Here is a 15569-nt window from a genome sequence, read left to right as displayed (position 1 = left end):
GTCGGGTGGGGGTGGGGTGGGCTACACAGGATGTGCTGTCCTTTCCTGACTTTGTCTGAGACTCTCAATTGCCTGTCTCCTTGACATTTTTCATAACGTTTGATTCTGGGTACGACCTATAATTTGTGAAGTGCGATTTGACAATGCAATCTTGCTTAGGGATCAAGGAAGTCTTTAAAATGCAGAGAAAGCCTCCCTGGAAGAAGTCTGCAGCTCTAGTCCCCATCTCACCCCTTATTTCACATCATTAGGCCTTGAGAAGTGGGGCAGGGGCACCAACCCAGGTCTTGCCTGGTTATTATCTTTAACTGGATGGGGTGAGATAACTCACCTTGTAGCCAAGACACGTGGGGGACAACACAAAAGTAACAGGTGGCACTAAGGGTCTTGGCCTGAGGTGTTCCCATGGTCTAAGACCTTCCTTCCAAGATTCCCAAATATTTGGTCTAATTGCTCAAGCTACTTAATAAGAAAACAAAAGTTTTGTTATGATCCCATTGTATTATGTGCTTACTATAGAGAAATTCAAAATGAATGGAGAGAAGCTCACAAAGCAATCCTTATACTCCTAGCAGCCAGATAGAACAATTTTTGTAACATGGTTTGAATAACACTGGATTTTTTCTTTAGTTTTAAAAAAATGTCTGTGATCATACTATACATTTAATTTAAAAATTTACCCCTCTTTCTTTCTTAGATTACTTGGATAATACATGAATCCATTTTTGTTGTAAAACAACAATACAGAAAAACATAGGGCAAATGTAGAAATTCCTTTTTATTCTTTTTCCTAGAGACAATCAGTTACCAGTGTGATGCTCATCCTTTTCCTATTTTTCATAAGTTGAGGTCTACTTTTCTCACTTAAAGTAAAATAAACATTCTCCAAGCTATTCCAAGCTCTGTCCAAAGGCTGCTTCGTATTCTATCGTTCAAAGGCTGCTTTATATTCCACTGGGCGGAGACATCCCCTGCTTGCTGGCTGCACATCTCTAATCTGGAACCCACTGAAGGGAGCAGACCACAAAGTGGTCAGATAGAAACCTACATTGGTTATACAGATAGATAGATTTTACATGTAACAACAACCGATGGAGAAAAAAAATCATTTTCAAAATAAGGATACTGATTAACATTTAGTCAAAATGCTGTTTCTATCCTCCAATCCCCCATAGTAGAAAATTAGAAAATGTCCACCTCTTTATTGTGTTTTCAAGTTTTAGAGCCTTGGGCAAGTCACTTGTGCTCTAATTGTAATTATTTTGTTCTCTTCCTGCTCTGTAGCACGATGAGAGTGCTTTCAGAATAGAACTAGTATGTATTTATCTTTATTGAGTTGTAGGTGTTGTGAGGCTCAAAGTGGCCCCTGCGTAAGTCTGTGTATGTGGAATGAAAGAATAAGTAGGGGAACAACCCAAGTGTCCATGACGGATGAATGGATAAACAAATGTGGTCCATACCTACAATGGAATGTTATTCAGCCTTAAAAAGGAAGGCCATTCTGGCACATGCCACAACATGGACGAACAAAGAGGACTTTATGCTAAGTGACATAAGCCAGTCACAAAAAGAAAACTACTGTAAGATTCCACTGACTTTTGGTACCTACAATAGCCAAGTTCATTGAGACAGAAAGTGGAAAGGTGGTGTCCAGGGGCTGGGAGGAGGTGGGCATGGAAGCTTTTGAAAATTTCCAGGTTCTACTGTCTTTCCTCTGTCCCCATTCTAACTTGGTTGTTCTAGAGTCAAGCACTGTATCTCTTCCAAGCTCTCAAGGTCATTCTCAAGTGTAGTAGAACTGAGAACCACAGGACCAGATGACATCCAAGAGCCCTTCTGGTTCAGGAGGTCCCTGAGGAGAGGCCACCAGCATAGACTGAGCTCTGGGGCATAGCCCTGGGCTAACAATCTCTTCACTGTTCTTGTCCCAAGTGGCAGGTCCCCTTGGAAGCAGTACAACTAAGGACTCTAATTTTGGAATGGAGGAACCATTGAAGGGAAAGAATATACTGAACTTCCAGAAATGGGTCTTAACATCTTCCATGCCGCTTCTTCAGTCAGAGAGCCCCGCGTCCATCTCTGCTGGACACAGGAAGTCCTGCAGCCCTCCGTTTTCTCTAAACCACCCCACACACTCAAAACAGCTTTGGCTTGGCTACCATTTGATTTGATGCAACTGTGCTCTACCCAGGGGGACAAAAAAATGAATATTTGCAAGTAATTAAATCAAGGACGCTCCTTTTTAGAGCCACACTTGGAAAGTTGAGGCCCATTAGTATGATGACATGTATGAATGAGTACTACAGACATATCTGTACACCGTCATCCTAAAATTTCTTTATATATATATATATATATATATATATATATATATATATATACACACACACACATATATATACACACACACACACACACATATATACACATATATACACACACACACACATATATATATATATATATATATATATATATATATATATACACACACATATATATATGAAGGGAAAATGTTTACTTTTGATTGTAAGGATAAAAAAGAGCTTTTTGAAGACTGCCCCAAACTTCCCATTGCCTCTCACCTTGTTCTCTTATTTGTGGGATACACAGGAGGCACTGATCTCTAAAATAGAGAAAGGAAAGACAGCTGAGTTATAAACTCTTTCAAAGTTTGTTTCAACTCTAATGTTCTGTAACTCTGCTTCTTCTAAAGCAGGAACCCTGTTACCTTTTTAGCCCGGGATTCCAGAACTCTTAAGGTAATGTTTCTTAAACTAGGGTCTATATACTATGAAGCATAAACATAATGTGAGTTCTCTATGAGACTCGATCAAGTTTTGGCGGTTAAATGAGAATATGCTCATGAAAGGCTCTGATTTATGGTCGGTGTCAGTACACGTTCCTTTCTCTTTCCTGCCAGATCTTTTGCTGTGGAAAATTCTCTTGTTCTTCCATCTCAGAGAGATGGCTCTCTTCCACACCTTGTTCACCTCAACTCTCGTAGAAGATGCTGAGGACTGAGGTAGAACAATTTTGTGAGGAAGCTGGAGTCTGGGACCAGAACTTCCTGAGAAGAACACTGCATGAAAGAAATGTAATTAAAATCTGAATCCTTAAAGTGTAAATTCCACCAAACCCTTTTCTCTGAAGGTCCCATGATGGTGCCCCATGAATTTGACTGACACCAGAGTATATAATGGAATACTTTTTTTCTTTAAAAAAAAAAAATATATATATATACATATATATATAAAATGTTTGGAGAAAGCCAGGGAGATAATGGTTTCCTGGCACAGGGTACAGTGAAGCTTTTGAAGTCAGGCAGGGTGCAGGTGAAATGTCCTGTGCAGATTAGAGAAGTGGAGGGGCGTCCATTCAGAGAACCGTCCTGGGAGCCAGGCACATGTCATGTTACCTCATTGAATCGTCCTAAACCTGGGAAGGCGGGAGACCCTCTGGATGACCTACCTTGCTTATACTCTACAGGAGGAGAGCAGGTGCAGAAGGGAACAGAAAATAGGGGTCTTCTATTTACGTCTCCAGATCAAGCTGCCCGACCTGGCACTGTACCTAGGATCCCGCTCCAAAGGCTGAAGCTTGTACTCATATTGATAACTGAGCTCTCCCAGTGGAAACCCACTATTCTCACCCAAGGAAATGATGGCATATGTGCATTTGTTAATACAAACACACGAAGAAAATTCCACCTGCTGTCTTTCCCAGCACCGTCCCCATTAGTGCTTCCTGTCCTGCCTGCTTTCCCACTGGAAGGCTTGTTTGGAGGGGACCTGGAGTTGGAATTTCTATTTCAAAGAATTATCTCCTTTTTGGGGCCAGGTCAGAGTTCTCCAAAGTGGTTTTTCTAAAACAAAAATCAGATGAGGCCACTTCCATGCTTGAAGCCATCCAATGACTTCCCACTGTAATTAGAGTAAAATTTGCAATCTTTTCTTTGGTCCAAAAGGCCTAAGAGATGTGCCTCTTGATTATTTTTCTGACTTGATTTCTCACCATGCTCCCATTTCTTCCTTTTCACCGCTGTTATGCTGTTGGTCCCTCAGTCCCTCAAAACCAGTCAGTTCTTTCCTGCCTCAGGGCCTTTGCACTTGCAGTACCCTCAGTGTGGGATGCAATCCTTGCCATTGTGTGGTCTCAGCTTAAATGACCTTCAGGGAGACCTCCCTGACCAGCCTCCTTAAAATGATCAATGCTTCAGTGTTCTGCTGTCATCCTCCCCATTGATTTCCTGCACACTTGTAATCATCTGTACTTATTTTGTTAACCTTTTTGCTTTTTTGTGTCCTGTCGACTCTCTAACCTGAGAGTAAGCTCCATGAGGGCAAGGACTTGTAGGGCAGGGGGTGTACTGCTCACCCATAAAAATGTGGTAGTGCTTAGACGAGATGATGTGTGTAAACTTCTTGGCACTCAGTAAATGCTTCCTACGAGAGATTTTTTTGGGAAGTAATTATGCTTCAAAAATATGTTTGAAATCTAATTATCCATGTTTTATTTTATTTTCCGTGTTTTATCTCATAGTCATAAAGACTGCCGAAAGATAGGGAAAGCATTCATGGATGCATTCCTTTCCAAGGACCCTTGTAGCAGTACAGAACGAGACTACCAACCGCTGCTGGAGCTGACAAATCAAACTGTACCTTGCAACAAGGTAACTGGGTCAAGTTATTCATTTTCAAATGGAGCCTGAAAGTCAGAGGGAGGAGGTCACAGGACCAGATTTTGACCAGGATGATGGCTGAGGAAAAATCTGAACATTAGCATCTAGTTTGTTGATGGGGATGGATTTTTGTGGTGCTCTTGGGAGACCAGGATATCACATGAAGAAGAAAGGACACTTGGTTAAAAATCAGCAAAGTAACCCTAACATGTAACGCCATCCAACCCAAACAAAAATAACCCCACCTGATATACTTCCAAAGCTCTCCCCTGACCTCTGATGATGATGATTTGCATTACAGAGTGCCTTATTGCTTACAAAGGACTCTCTCAACCTTATCCCATTAGGTCTTCACAGCCATCCTGTGGAATAAGCAGGTCGGTGTCAGCATCCCCATTTCACCAATGAAAAAACCAGGGCTTGCTGAGTGTAGGTGACCAGTGATTGCTCAAGTTTGATGTTCTGAAAGTGATTAGTTCCAATGTTAATGGCACAAGATTTGGAGCCAAAGAGGCCTGTCAAAAGACTGTTATGGAGTGCATCTCTTCTAAAGTCAGCATTTAACGTGAATATTTAGTGTGTCCCAACTCATTTGTGAAGCTTTTAAGCCAGATTACAGCCTCTCATCCCATCCTTAGAGCTGGATCTACTTTGAGCTCCTGCTAGGCGCACCAAGAACAAGGCCCTATACAGAAAAAGTGCTCGTTAAATAAACACCAGGTGACATTGCTGAATGAGTGACTATGCCATTTACAGGGGACTAAGCACTTCTTTGCATTGTCTCATTTACTCTCCTCAGCATCCTAGGAACTCCTTACAGTGATTCCCGTTGCCATTTTACAGGTGGGGAAAGTGAGTCTTTGTGATGCTTTGGTTGCCCCAGGTGAGACACCTAATAAGCAGTGATGCTGGGCTTCATAAAACAGTGTGATTCCAGGGTCCAGGCTTCAAACCCCACCCTCCATGGTCTTTGATTCAGAATGAATAGAGCCATGGAGCAGACGAGTATTCTGAAATTTGAGTTTTTGTACTTTACAAGAGACCCTGAAAAAACTCACCATATTGTTCTTTTCTTTTCCTTTTAATTTTTTTTTGTGTGTGTGTGTTGGTGGGGGAGCGGAGGATAGGGGAGATTTGAGAAAGAAAGCAGGGCTTATGGACCTCTTTAAGAATCAAAGAGCACTTCTCCCAAAAATGGTGTTACTGAACTCAGGTTCTGCTGCTTGCTGCTCATCAGCCAATGATTGAGGGACAAGGTTGGTGGAAAGAAAAGTAGGTTTATTCAAAATGGTGGCATTCTGGGAAGATTATCTCAAAGACCACCTTCCCCCTTCTGAGACTGGCCAGAAGGTTTTATAGGAACACAGGAAGAAGCACAACAAAAGAAAGGGGGAGTTAGATAGGCGATTCCTGGGCGCTGAGGAAATGGGAGTTAGGTGATTCCTGGGCACTGATGTCTGAATAAAAAGAAAAAAAATGGCTTCCCATAGTCCAGTTTGTTCCAAGATAAAGTTATCTCGGACTCTGTAGTCGGAGTGAATCTCAGCCTGGTTGCTATGAAGCAGATGTCTGAGGGCTGAAATAGTTTCTTTGGAGTCCTTGTTCTGGAAGTTAAATAGATTAACGAAGTATGCATGCGGCCATGAGAAAACAGGGTCACTAAATCCCGTTGGAGGGGAGGGAAGCAAAGAAAAGGAAAAAGAGTTTTAAATTGAATTACATTGTTAAATCAAAGTAAACTAGAGTGTTCAATCTTGAAAATACAGTGTCACCCTTACAATAACACAGAGAAAGTTGTTTTGCAGAAAACTTTAGGAATTCCATAACTTCCCAATGCCTCCTCCAGATATGTTCTGATCCTAAGTTTAGTATAAGATTTTGATCAGTGGCTGTCAGATATTTTTTACTGCAACCCAGAATAATAAGCTCATGTTACATTGTGACCTAGAACACGCACACACACACACACACACACACATACGTGCGTGGGCACGTACACGTGGACACACACACACAAACACACTCTCTCACTGACACACAGAAAGCAGCAATGCACTCAGTAATACTTACCCTGACCATATGTGATTTATTCTCATAGTTTCTATGTTTGTTTTTCCTTTAAAAAGATGTGGATTTGTTTTTTTTGATTTAACTAAATTGATCTCAGTAGTAGGTTGTGTTTATTCTTTCTTAGACCCTCTTTTGGAGCAAATCAAGTGAGCTGGCGCATCAGTACACAACTGTCCAGCAGGAGATGTTCACGCTGGAGGACACACTCCTGGGTTACATAGCCGACGGTCTCAAGTGGTGTGGAGATGCGGACTCTTCTGGTGAGGATCTGGGCCATTTGAAATCATCCAGAGATCTGTGGGGTGAAAGAGCCCTGAGCTCTGCTAGGGACGCCAAAAGGGCAAGGCAGAAGGAGGAGCCCAGGTACCCACCCCGATGCCACCTCTGCCCTTCAAGACAACGCACGCTGATGCAAACCTGCATTCTTTAGATGAACTCATGTTTTCATCCTTTCTTTTCTATCCCGCTTACCACTGCCTGAGTCCAGCCCACGAACACATCCTCTTTGTTGCTGGGTCTGTTGTAAGTCTTACTGCTCACTCACTCCTTCCCTCTTTAGGTCAGCCACCATCTGGACAGCACAGTGGGACAGTTTCTGCCTCTCACCTAAAATCTAAATAGCTCTCTTTTGCCTCTAGGATGAAGTCTAAATTCCTTAGTGTGGCCTGGCCTCTGCCTTTCATATGCCTCATCTTCCAGCACTCCCTTCCTTATTCCTTCTCCTTGTGCTCAGGTGGTACTAGTCTAAATCCATGACGCTGTCTCACAGCTCTTTCCCTTTGCACATGTTCTCTCTGCATGGAGCACCTTCTTCTAGCTCATCTGTCTCAAGACTCCTATTCATCCTTCAAAACCAAATTCAACATCAACCTTGCCTAAGGGTGCTGCACACCACCCACAGCCCACGTTGACCTTTCTGTGATTTATTTGATTATGTTAGATCATAAGGTCTCTGAAGGCAGGGCTTCTGTCTAATTCATCTCTTTATTCCCATGATCTAATTCTCAAATGTTCAAACGTTTGTGTAGTCAAGTGCAATGGGTAAAGAAAATGTCACACACACAGACACACACACACACACACACACACACACACACACACACACACACACACACACTGGAATATCCTTCCGCCTTAAAAAAGGAAATTCTGTCATTTTCAACAACATGGATGAATCTGCAGGGCATTATACTAAGTGAAATAAGCCAGAGAAAGGCAATCACTGCATGGTGTCACTTATATGAGGAATCTAAAACAAAAGTTAAACTCATAGAAACAGTGTTGGAGGTGGAGTAAATAGGGAGAGGTTGGTAAAGGGTATAATTTTCAGTTATAATATGATCAGATCTCAGGATCTTATGTGGCATGGTGACTGTAATTGATAACATGGCATTGTATAATGGAAATTTGTTAAAAGAGTGGAACCTATATGTTCTCTCACAGACACACACACACAAACATAAACATGTGAGGTGATGAATGTGTTGATTAGCTCCTTTTGGGGAACCCTTTCCACGATGTGTGTATATATATATCAAATCATCACATTGTATACTTTAAATAGCTTACAATCATACTTGTCAATTATATGTCAAAAAAAGAATTACAAAACTGTCCTTTAAGGCAGACATCCTTTGGAGAAGCGACACAGAAACTACGTATTCGTACTCTATGCCTGTTGTACCTCACAGCCCGTCTTGATGGGAAGAGTGTAGAAAGACTCAGAGGCCAGCTGAGCTTATGGGTGTGGGGACTGAGGGAGGAGCGGGGGAAAGCTGTCAACGGGAGAGAGCTGGCAGGAAGCAGCGTTGTGGTTGGTGAGATTGGCCCCAGAGAGCCCAGGTTTTCCTGATTTTTCCTGGACACGGGGATAATGAGGGGCTTGTCCCTGTCAGACGAGCTTTTGCTGCAATTCCCAGAAGGATGACTCAAAGCTGGTGACTGTGTTCCTGTCTGGAATTTGGAGGGTAAGGTAAGGACTTGGATGGGATTCGGGGGGCACTTAGTTAAATTGGATTGAGATGTGTCCGTTTTCCATCCTCCATTTTGGCAGTGATACCACTGGAAAAGGCTCCACTGTGATCTGATAGCTATGGAAGAGCAGAGCTTGATTACACCCTTACTTTTCCACTTTAATTATTTTTTTATTAACTATGTCTTTTAGAAGTGAACTATGGCTCTTGTCCAACCCGGGGAGGAAAATGCATCAACAACACTTTTTCTGTATTCTGGAACACGGTGTCTAAAAGGGTAAGTACCGAAAGTGAAATTCTAGAATTTTGGAGTCCAAAAGATCATCCAGTCAGTGGTGGGTTTTACAATTTTTTTTTTTTTTTAATCTCAGATTTTTTTAGGAGCAAAAGTGTAGGAATCTTTCCTGAGAAAAATGATTCAAAGCACATGCCAGAAGAGTTTTTACATACAATTTGAAGACATTCATAGAGGGCACATGGGCTCCAGTTGAAGAACCCCTGCTCTTATCCATGTTTTGGCTTTGGCTGCCAGGAATATCTGTCTTGGTTTAATCCTCTGATCCAGCTATTGGCCAATATCAGATTCCTGGAATAGTCTTAACAACCTACATTTACAGACCACTTCCTTCGTGCTAGGCACTGTCCTTAGGTTTTTACAGGGATTAAAACTTTACAATCGCACAAGAACCCTATGAAGTAGGTACCATCACACGTTAAAGATGACAGAAAAGAGGTGCAGGTAAATAAGCAATCTACTAAATACACACAGGAAGTGACACATCTGGGAGTTTACCCCAAGGTGTTGGACTCCAGATGCAGAATCCAGCCTGCGAATTACTCACCATGGTTCCCCTCACACCCTCCTCTCTATTTCTGACTTTACTCTAAGCTGCCTTTGTGCATATTTCTTTTCTAATAACTTGGTTCTTTGTAAATGGACTAGGAAAAAAATATAAAGAAAAGAAGAGAAAGGAAGTGAAGGGAAGAAAAAGAGGAAGAAAGTAAAACTAGACTACTTCTAGTTCTCCAAAATTAAATGTAGACATCTGAGGAGCTCAGGCATGTGGGAACTCACATTTAAGTGCATATTTATAGTAAGTTCTGGGCCAGGTGCCTACGTATATATCATCCCATTTAGTCCTCAAAATAGGTGGTGTGAGAAGGTACAAATTCCCACATTACAGGTGAGGAAACAAAGACTCAGAGGTTAAGCGACTCGTCCAAGTCAATGGTCTAGTAATGAGGGAGAGCCCAACCCATGCTAAGGAGATTCAGGTAAACCCTGGGACAGACAAGGGGGTAGCCTGGGATTTGCATTAAGGAGATCGTTTACACTTGGACAGATTCTTGAACCATGCGCCTGACCCTCAGGTCCCTCCTTTGTCACATGGGGATAAAAATAATGTCTGTCCCACAGAGTCATTGCAGTGTTAAAACAGAAAGCACTTTCCCCTCAACTCACTCACAACGCATTCCTTCCACAAATAGTTGTTAAGAACTTACTCTGTGCTTTGAAAAGTCAGAGGCACTGTATAGTTTTTCTGTATGTTTCCTTGCTTTTTCTGAGAAAAGTTTCTATTTATTGTATGCTCTATGATATGTTTTAGGGCAATGCTATTGCTAAAATCTTTTAAAGCCAAGTCACATTTGATATGTTCTCCAGACTGTCCTTGGAGGTAGGAGCTCAGTGGTGACAGTGATCACAGGCGCTATGCCATCGTGAGCGACCCAGGGATGGCAGTCTGCGTGTTACAGGCTGAATGCTCACTCTGGGATGCATGTACACAGCCTTCTTTTATCAGACTAGACGCTTTCTTTTCCTGATAATAGAGGCAGTGTTGCTTGGGGTTTCACGTCCTCGCTTCCAAGTGATGTGACCCAATACTTACTTTGCTGGGCCTCTTGAGAATGACATGGTGTCGCAGGGTCAGTACTTGGCACCCTGTAGTTAGCACTTGTGATTGATTGATAAATTATTGGGCCTTTGTCCTCTACTCATCGCTCCCTGTAGAGAGACAAGAAGCCACACTGGATTTTCACAATTCCGCTTCAAATTGTTCAGTGCTGTTTATCACCTGCAGACTAAAGGCCAGATTTCTTGGCCAAGCCTTCGTGGTCCGCCATGAACTATCTTATCTACCCAACTTCAGAATCCACTGAAATTTCCCCCCAAGCCCCTCTGTTCTCCCAAACCCCTTGCTTTTTGTGTTAACAGCCGCCTCAGCCTTTACCAGGTGAAATCCTATTCATCCTTCAAGACCTAGCTTTGTTGCCCTCTTTATGCTTTTTGTATTTCTTTCCTAATCTCATCACAGAGTGTTTGGACTTCTTGCTTTCCCTTTCCTCTCTTCCTCCTTCCACAGATTTTCACCGAACCCCCACTCTGTGCCATACACTAGCTTCGAGGCTCCAGGTCTGAGTGACAAGCAGGACAGCCTGGCTCACAGCTCTCAGACCTTTCGGCACCAGCACTAAGCCCACCTGAGCTTATCACAGTGTGAGATAGTTGGGTAACATGAGAATGGACCTGAGCTAGTCCCAGTCCATGGGCCTCCTGGAGGAAACATGCAGATTGCTTTGTTTTGCTCACTTTGGTTTCCCCAGTGCCTAGCAGGGAATCCGGCTGAATGTTTGTTGCATAAGGAAATAAAGCTCTTTGCTAAATAATGTTCGTTCATTCATTCATTCATTCCTCATTTCTCTTTGTGCCTGTGCAGGCCTCAGTGTCACCTTCTGTCCCAGTTTCCCCTTTATTGGTGACCTCATTTCCCTTATCTCTGACTCATCTACCCTGCTCCCTAAATGAAATCGGCAGTGTCTACAGTACATGGCACCAAGAAAGCACTTTCATCTTCCCACTCCAGGGATCTTCCTCTTCCTCATCGGAATTCTGACTTCTGAATGTCCAATTTAGCAACAATGACATTGAACTTCATTGTTTAAACACAGATTGAAGCGACTGCTTCCAGAACTCTCATGTGAAACATAATCCCTCCAATAGTTTGGGATGAATATTACCTAGACCTGGCATTCCTGAGCTAGAACCATACAGGCTAATGCTGAGAGCTGGTAGGGTTGGAAAGGCTGGGGTGTGGTGATTAAGTTTGCATGCTGAGGAATTGTGGGCTTTTTTTTTTTTTTTAAGTTTGCAGAAAATGCCTGCGGTGTGGTCCAGGTGGTGCTCAATGGGTCCATCAGTAATGGCTTTAATAAAAACAGGTACTTCTTTCTTTACATTCTATTTGCAAGGGTTCACATAGCCTCCTATTAGATATTTCATCTATAGAAATATATACTTTTCATGTTTAAGGTCAGCACTAAAGCTTTGGGCTGAAAAGGTAAAATTTTTGTATTCTGTGGAGAGGTTTGACTTTCTAAGTCAACGTCTTAGTCTGGTGTCTCTGTTGTGTAAAATCCTTAAAGGTGATAACAGTCCTTGCACTGTGTCCAGCTCCCCTCTTGACTTTTCAAAGCCCGGTGTGATTTTCTCAGCTCTGTCTCCCAGTACACTCCACCTGCCCGTTTCCTGCCTTTGTTCACACTGTTCCCCCATCGGACCTGCCTCCTCCTCCGCTGCTTATCTACATCCTGCCATCTTCCAAGGTCCGTCCTTCCTCCTCTGTCCTCCATGCTCCTGTGAGTCCCAACTCAGCAGTGAGACCACCACTGGGGACATCAGGAACTGTGCTCTGTGCTCTTGACTTTCGTCATCTCTTTGCAGCCATTGTCAGCAACTTAGTGTCGTGGTTAAAAGAGGGATTTTAGGGGTCGTTACATACTATATATGTGACTTTAGGCAGGGCACCTAACCTCTTTGAGCCCCTGTAGTAGGTACCTGCAGAGATGATGGTGATATGAAGATTAACTGAGATAATGTATGAAAAATGCTGAGCTCTGTTCCTGACAGACAGAAAGTGCTCACCAAGTATCTGCTATTATTCTCTCATTCAATCCACACCACTCAATCTGGTCACACTAATGCCTTCCTTCTCTCACTGCCGTCTATACTTACAGCTTTTACCACGTGGATTACCTTTTTATTTCTTTGTTCTCCGGGTTTTCCCTGCGTAAGGCTGGATTGAGAGAAGCGAGCACATAGTAATGTGCCTTGGACACTCTAGGTGCTCCAAATTAAATTTCTTTCTCTCCTTTTTGAATATTTAATTCTATGAAGAAGCATTTTTTTCTTTTGTCTTCTGACCTCAACCTCATGGCCTTTTGGGTAAAGTGCTAATAATCCAGAATTGTATAATCTGATACTAGGGATCTAATTATTTGCAGTAGGAGTGGCAGCTGTCAGAGCAATGGGGAAGAGTTTAGAACATCAGGGTCTTTCCGAGCTGTGTCCCAACTTGCCTGAGAGTGTGGATCACCTGGGCATTGCTCAGCTGCACGTTCTGGTTCAGCAGGTGGCCATGGCCTGAGCTGCTGCACTGCTAACAGCTCCCAGGTGATGTCATTATGTTGGTGGAAGGCCCGATCTTGGAATAGCAAGTCCTTAAAGAATGAACATAAATGCGCAGATTAAGAATCTTATTTTGAGAATCTTAGGTATCAATGGTCACACTGAAAGAGTAAAGATGTCTGTTTCTAATGCAAATCATGGGTCAGGTCAGAAGGGTAGGTTCTAAGCAATGGCACCCCACCTGCTGGCTTTTCACAGCGGCTCTGGGTGCCTGAATGATTTAGTTTGGGGTTGACAATGTTCTTTGTCTCTTCTATCTTAGCACTTTTGGAAGTGTGGAAATCTATAATTTGCGTCCAGAGAAGGTTCCTACACTGCAAGCCTGGGTGATGCATGACATTGGAGATCGCAGGTATATGTTACTACTTTGTACCCATATATTCTCAGGATTATTTTGTCCACCCAGGAGTCTACAGTCACAAGAAAGCTTTGAGGAAAGAAAGACCGGCTCAGGCAATGAATGGGGCCTCACTCTGCATTCAGCCCATCCCAACAACCTCCCAATTTTATCACCACAATGGGTGTCTCCCTAGTTTACACCTTCGGCTCCCCTGCTGACCCGTGAACTCTTAGTGGAGACTCTGCTTCACCTCTTTATCTCAAGGCTTTGCACACCTGCTACCTAGAAGAAACAAAGAGACTCAAGAAATGTTTGCGCCTTCTTATTTTAACACATTCTTCTTTCTTTCCCAGTGTCGCATGCTCAAGTTCCTCCATCAATGATCTGAAATTGATTTTAAGCAACAGGAATATTAAATTTACCTGCCACGATAACTACAGGTAATTGGCTTCTTCTTGAGGAAGAAATGGCCGTCTTGCTATGTACAGGCGTTTTCCCTTGGGCCTTGATGGTGGGCTGGGATGGTGACCTCTGGTGATCTCTGTGTCTTCCCCCAGCCTAACCCGAGGTTGCTAGCCTTCTGAAGAAAATATGGGGGTCCCTCATTTCATATTGCTGCTTCTGCTGTTTCTTGATCATCAACTGACAATCATAGTCCATATCTGTGCCATGTTAGAGCCAGACATTCATTTTCACCTCCACCTATTATCATCAGACATCCCTTCTCAGTATTTATTTTTATGGCTTTACACGGGAACTGAAACTAAACTGGGCCCCACTTTAAGTCATTCACTCCTGGACTTGACCTTTCTCTATGTTGCTGCTGTAGGAGAGAAGCTTGTGTGGATGCTTAGTGGTCCACACATGCTTTTGTTGCTAATGAAGCGTCTTCTTTCACTGATGTCTTGAACCACAGATATACTGTACTGCCTCTAGGTATCATTTTTTTTTCTTCTCATAGGCCTATCAAGTTTCTTCAGTGTGTGAAAAATCCTGAGCATTCATCCTGCAGATCTTTAATATGAGCCAATAGGCATGGCAGTTTCAGAGCTTGGAGCCCTTCTGATATACATCACTGTGCCTGACTCAGGAGACACGCTGGTGGAAAGCCTACATCCTGACATCCCTCTCCTCTGTCATCATGTCAACACTGGAGATGGAATTCTTTCCCCCCAAAGTCTTAAAATAACTTATGTTATTTACATAGTTTTATTTTCAACTCCTAATATTTAAGAAAAGTTATATAAAATAAAAATGAAAATTTTGTATTAAATTATTTCATTTTAATTTTCATGTCATGCTATTATGTAGTTTATATGTTGGTAACATTCTTTCTATCGAAGAATGACCACACCAAAATCTCTTGTTTAACAGGCAAGAAAAATAAAGAAAGGTAGATGTCCAAACTTTTCAGAAAACATTACATTTGCAAATGAATAACATTGTCTCAGGATATATTTTTGAACCTTTCCTACAGATAAACAATAATGCCATGGTTATGGGTCATGTTGGGGAAAATATTCTGTAGGATATAAACTACCCATATAATGGATACTTTACCTCTAAGAACCTTTGTAACAACTCTATGATGTTGGTATTATTATCTCTCATTTGTTAGATGAGAAAGTGGAAGTTCAGAGAGATTATATAATTAGCCTAAGGTCATACATTTAGTTCAAGGCAGAGGCTGAATTTGAACTCAGCTCTGTCTGACTCCAAAGTATATGTGCTCTCTCTGTCTAGGCCTGTAATACCAAACTGTCAGTGCCTTGTTTTTGCTTCCAATAAATGCATGTTGGATTAAATTGAATACTATAGAATCTGGAATGTGATTTTTGAATGGCTTCAAACAGATAAATTTTTTTCTTCCTGTTTCTCTTCCTTCTATTCCTCATGTTCAGTGTCTTGCATATGTTAATAGGCAGTTAAAATATGTAGTGGTTCCTGATACTGACAGTTCAGTTTGTTCATTTCTCCTTTTTTTCTTGGTCATTCCTGCTCAAGGTTTATCACTTTTGTTACTCTCTCAAAGAACCAACC

General features: G+C 42.2%; 1 protein-coding gene across 1 annotated transcript in view; it reads left to right on the top strand.

The window, feature by feature from the left end:
- Positions 1 to 15329, top strand: part of LOC117021922 (ADP-ribosyl cyclase/cyclic ADP-ribose hydrolase 1) — a 50097-nt gene extending 34768 nt beyond the window's left edge. Inside the window, exons 3-9 of the mRNA XM_033105313.1 lie at positions 4543 to 4672; positions 6876 to 7011; positions 8916 to 9001; positions 11870 to 11943; positions 13452 to 13541; positions 13883 to 13969; positions 14491 to 15329. Coding sequence (XP_032961204.1) covers positions 4543 to 4672; positions 6876 to 7011; positions 8916 to 9001; positions 11870 to 11943; positions 13452 to 13541; positions 13883 to 13969; positions 14491 to 14554 — 667 coding nt within the window. The 3' untranslated portion in view covers positions 14555 to 15329. The remainder of the gene's footprint in view (positions 1 to 4542; positions 4673 to 6875; positions 7012 to 8915; positions 9002 to 11869; positions 11944 to 13451; positions 13542 to 13882; positions 13970 to 14490) is intronic.
- The last annotated feature ends 240 nt before the right edge of the window (positions 15330 to 15569 follow it).

This window comes from Rhinolophus ferrumequinum, chromosome 5 (assembly GCF_004115265.2).
Source record: "Rhinolophus ferrumequinum isolate MPI-CBG mRhiFer1 chromosome 5, mRhiFer1_v1.p, whole genome shotgun sequence".
Lineage (NCBI taxonomy): Eukaryota > Metazoa > Chordata > Mammalia > Chiroptera > Rhinolophidae > Rhinolophus > Rhinolophus ferrumequinum.
The sequence above is the reverse complement of the archived record's forward strand: the minus strand, read 5'-3'. Positions and strand labels throughout refer to the sequence as shown.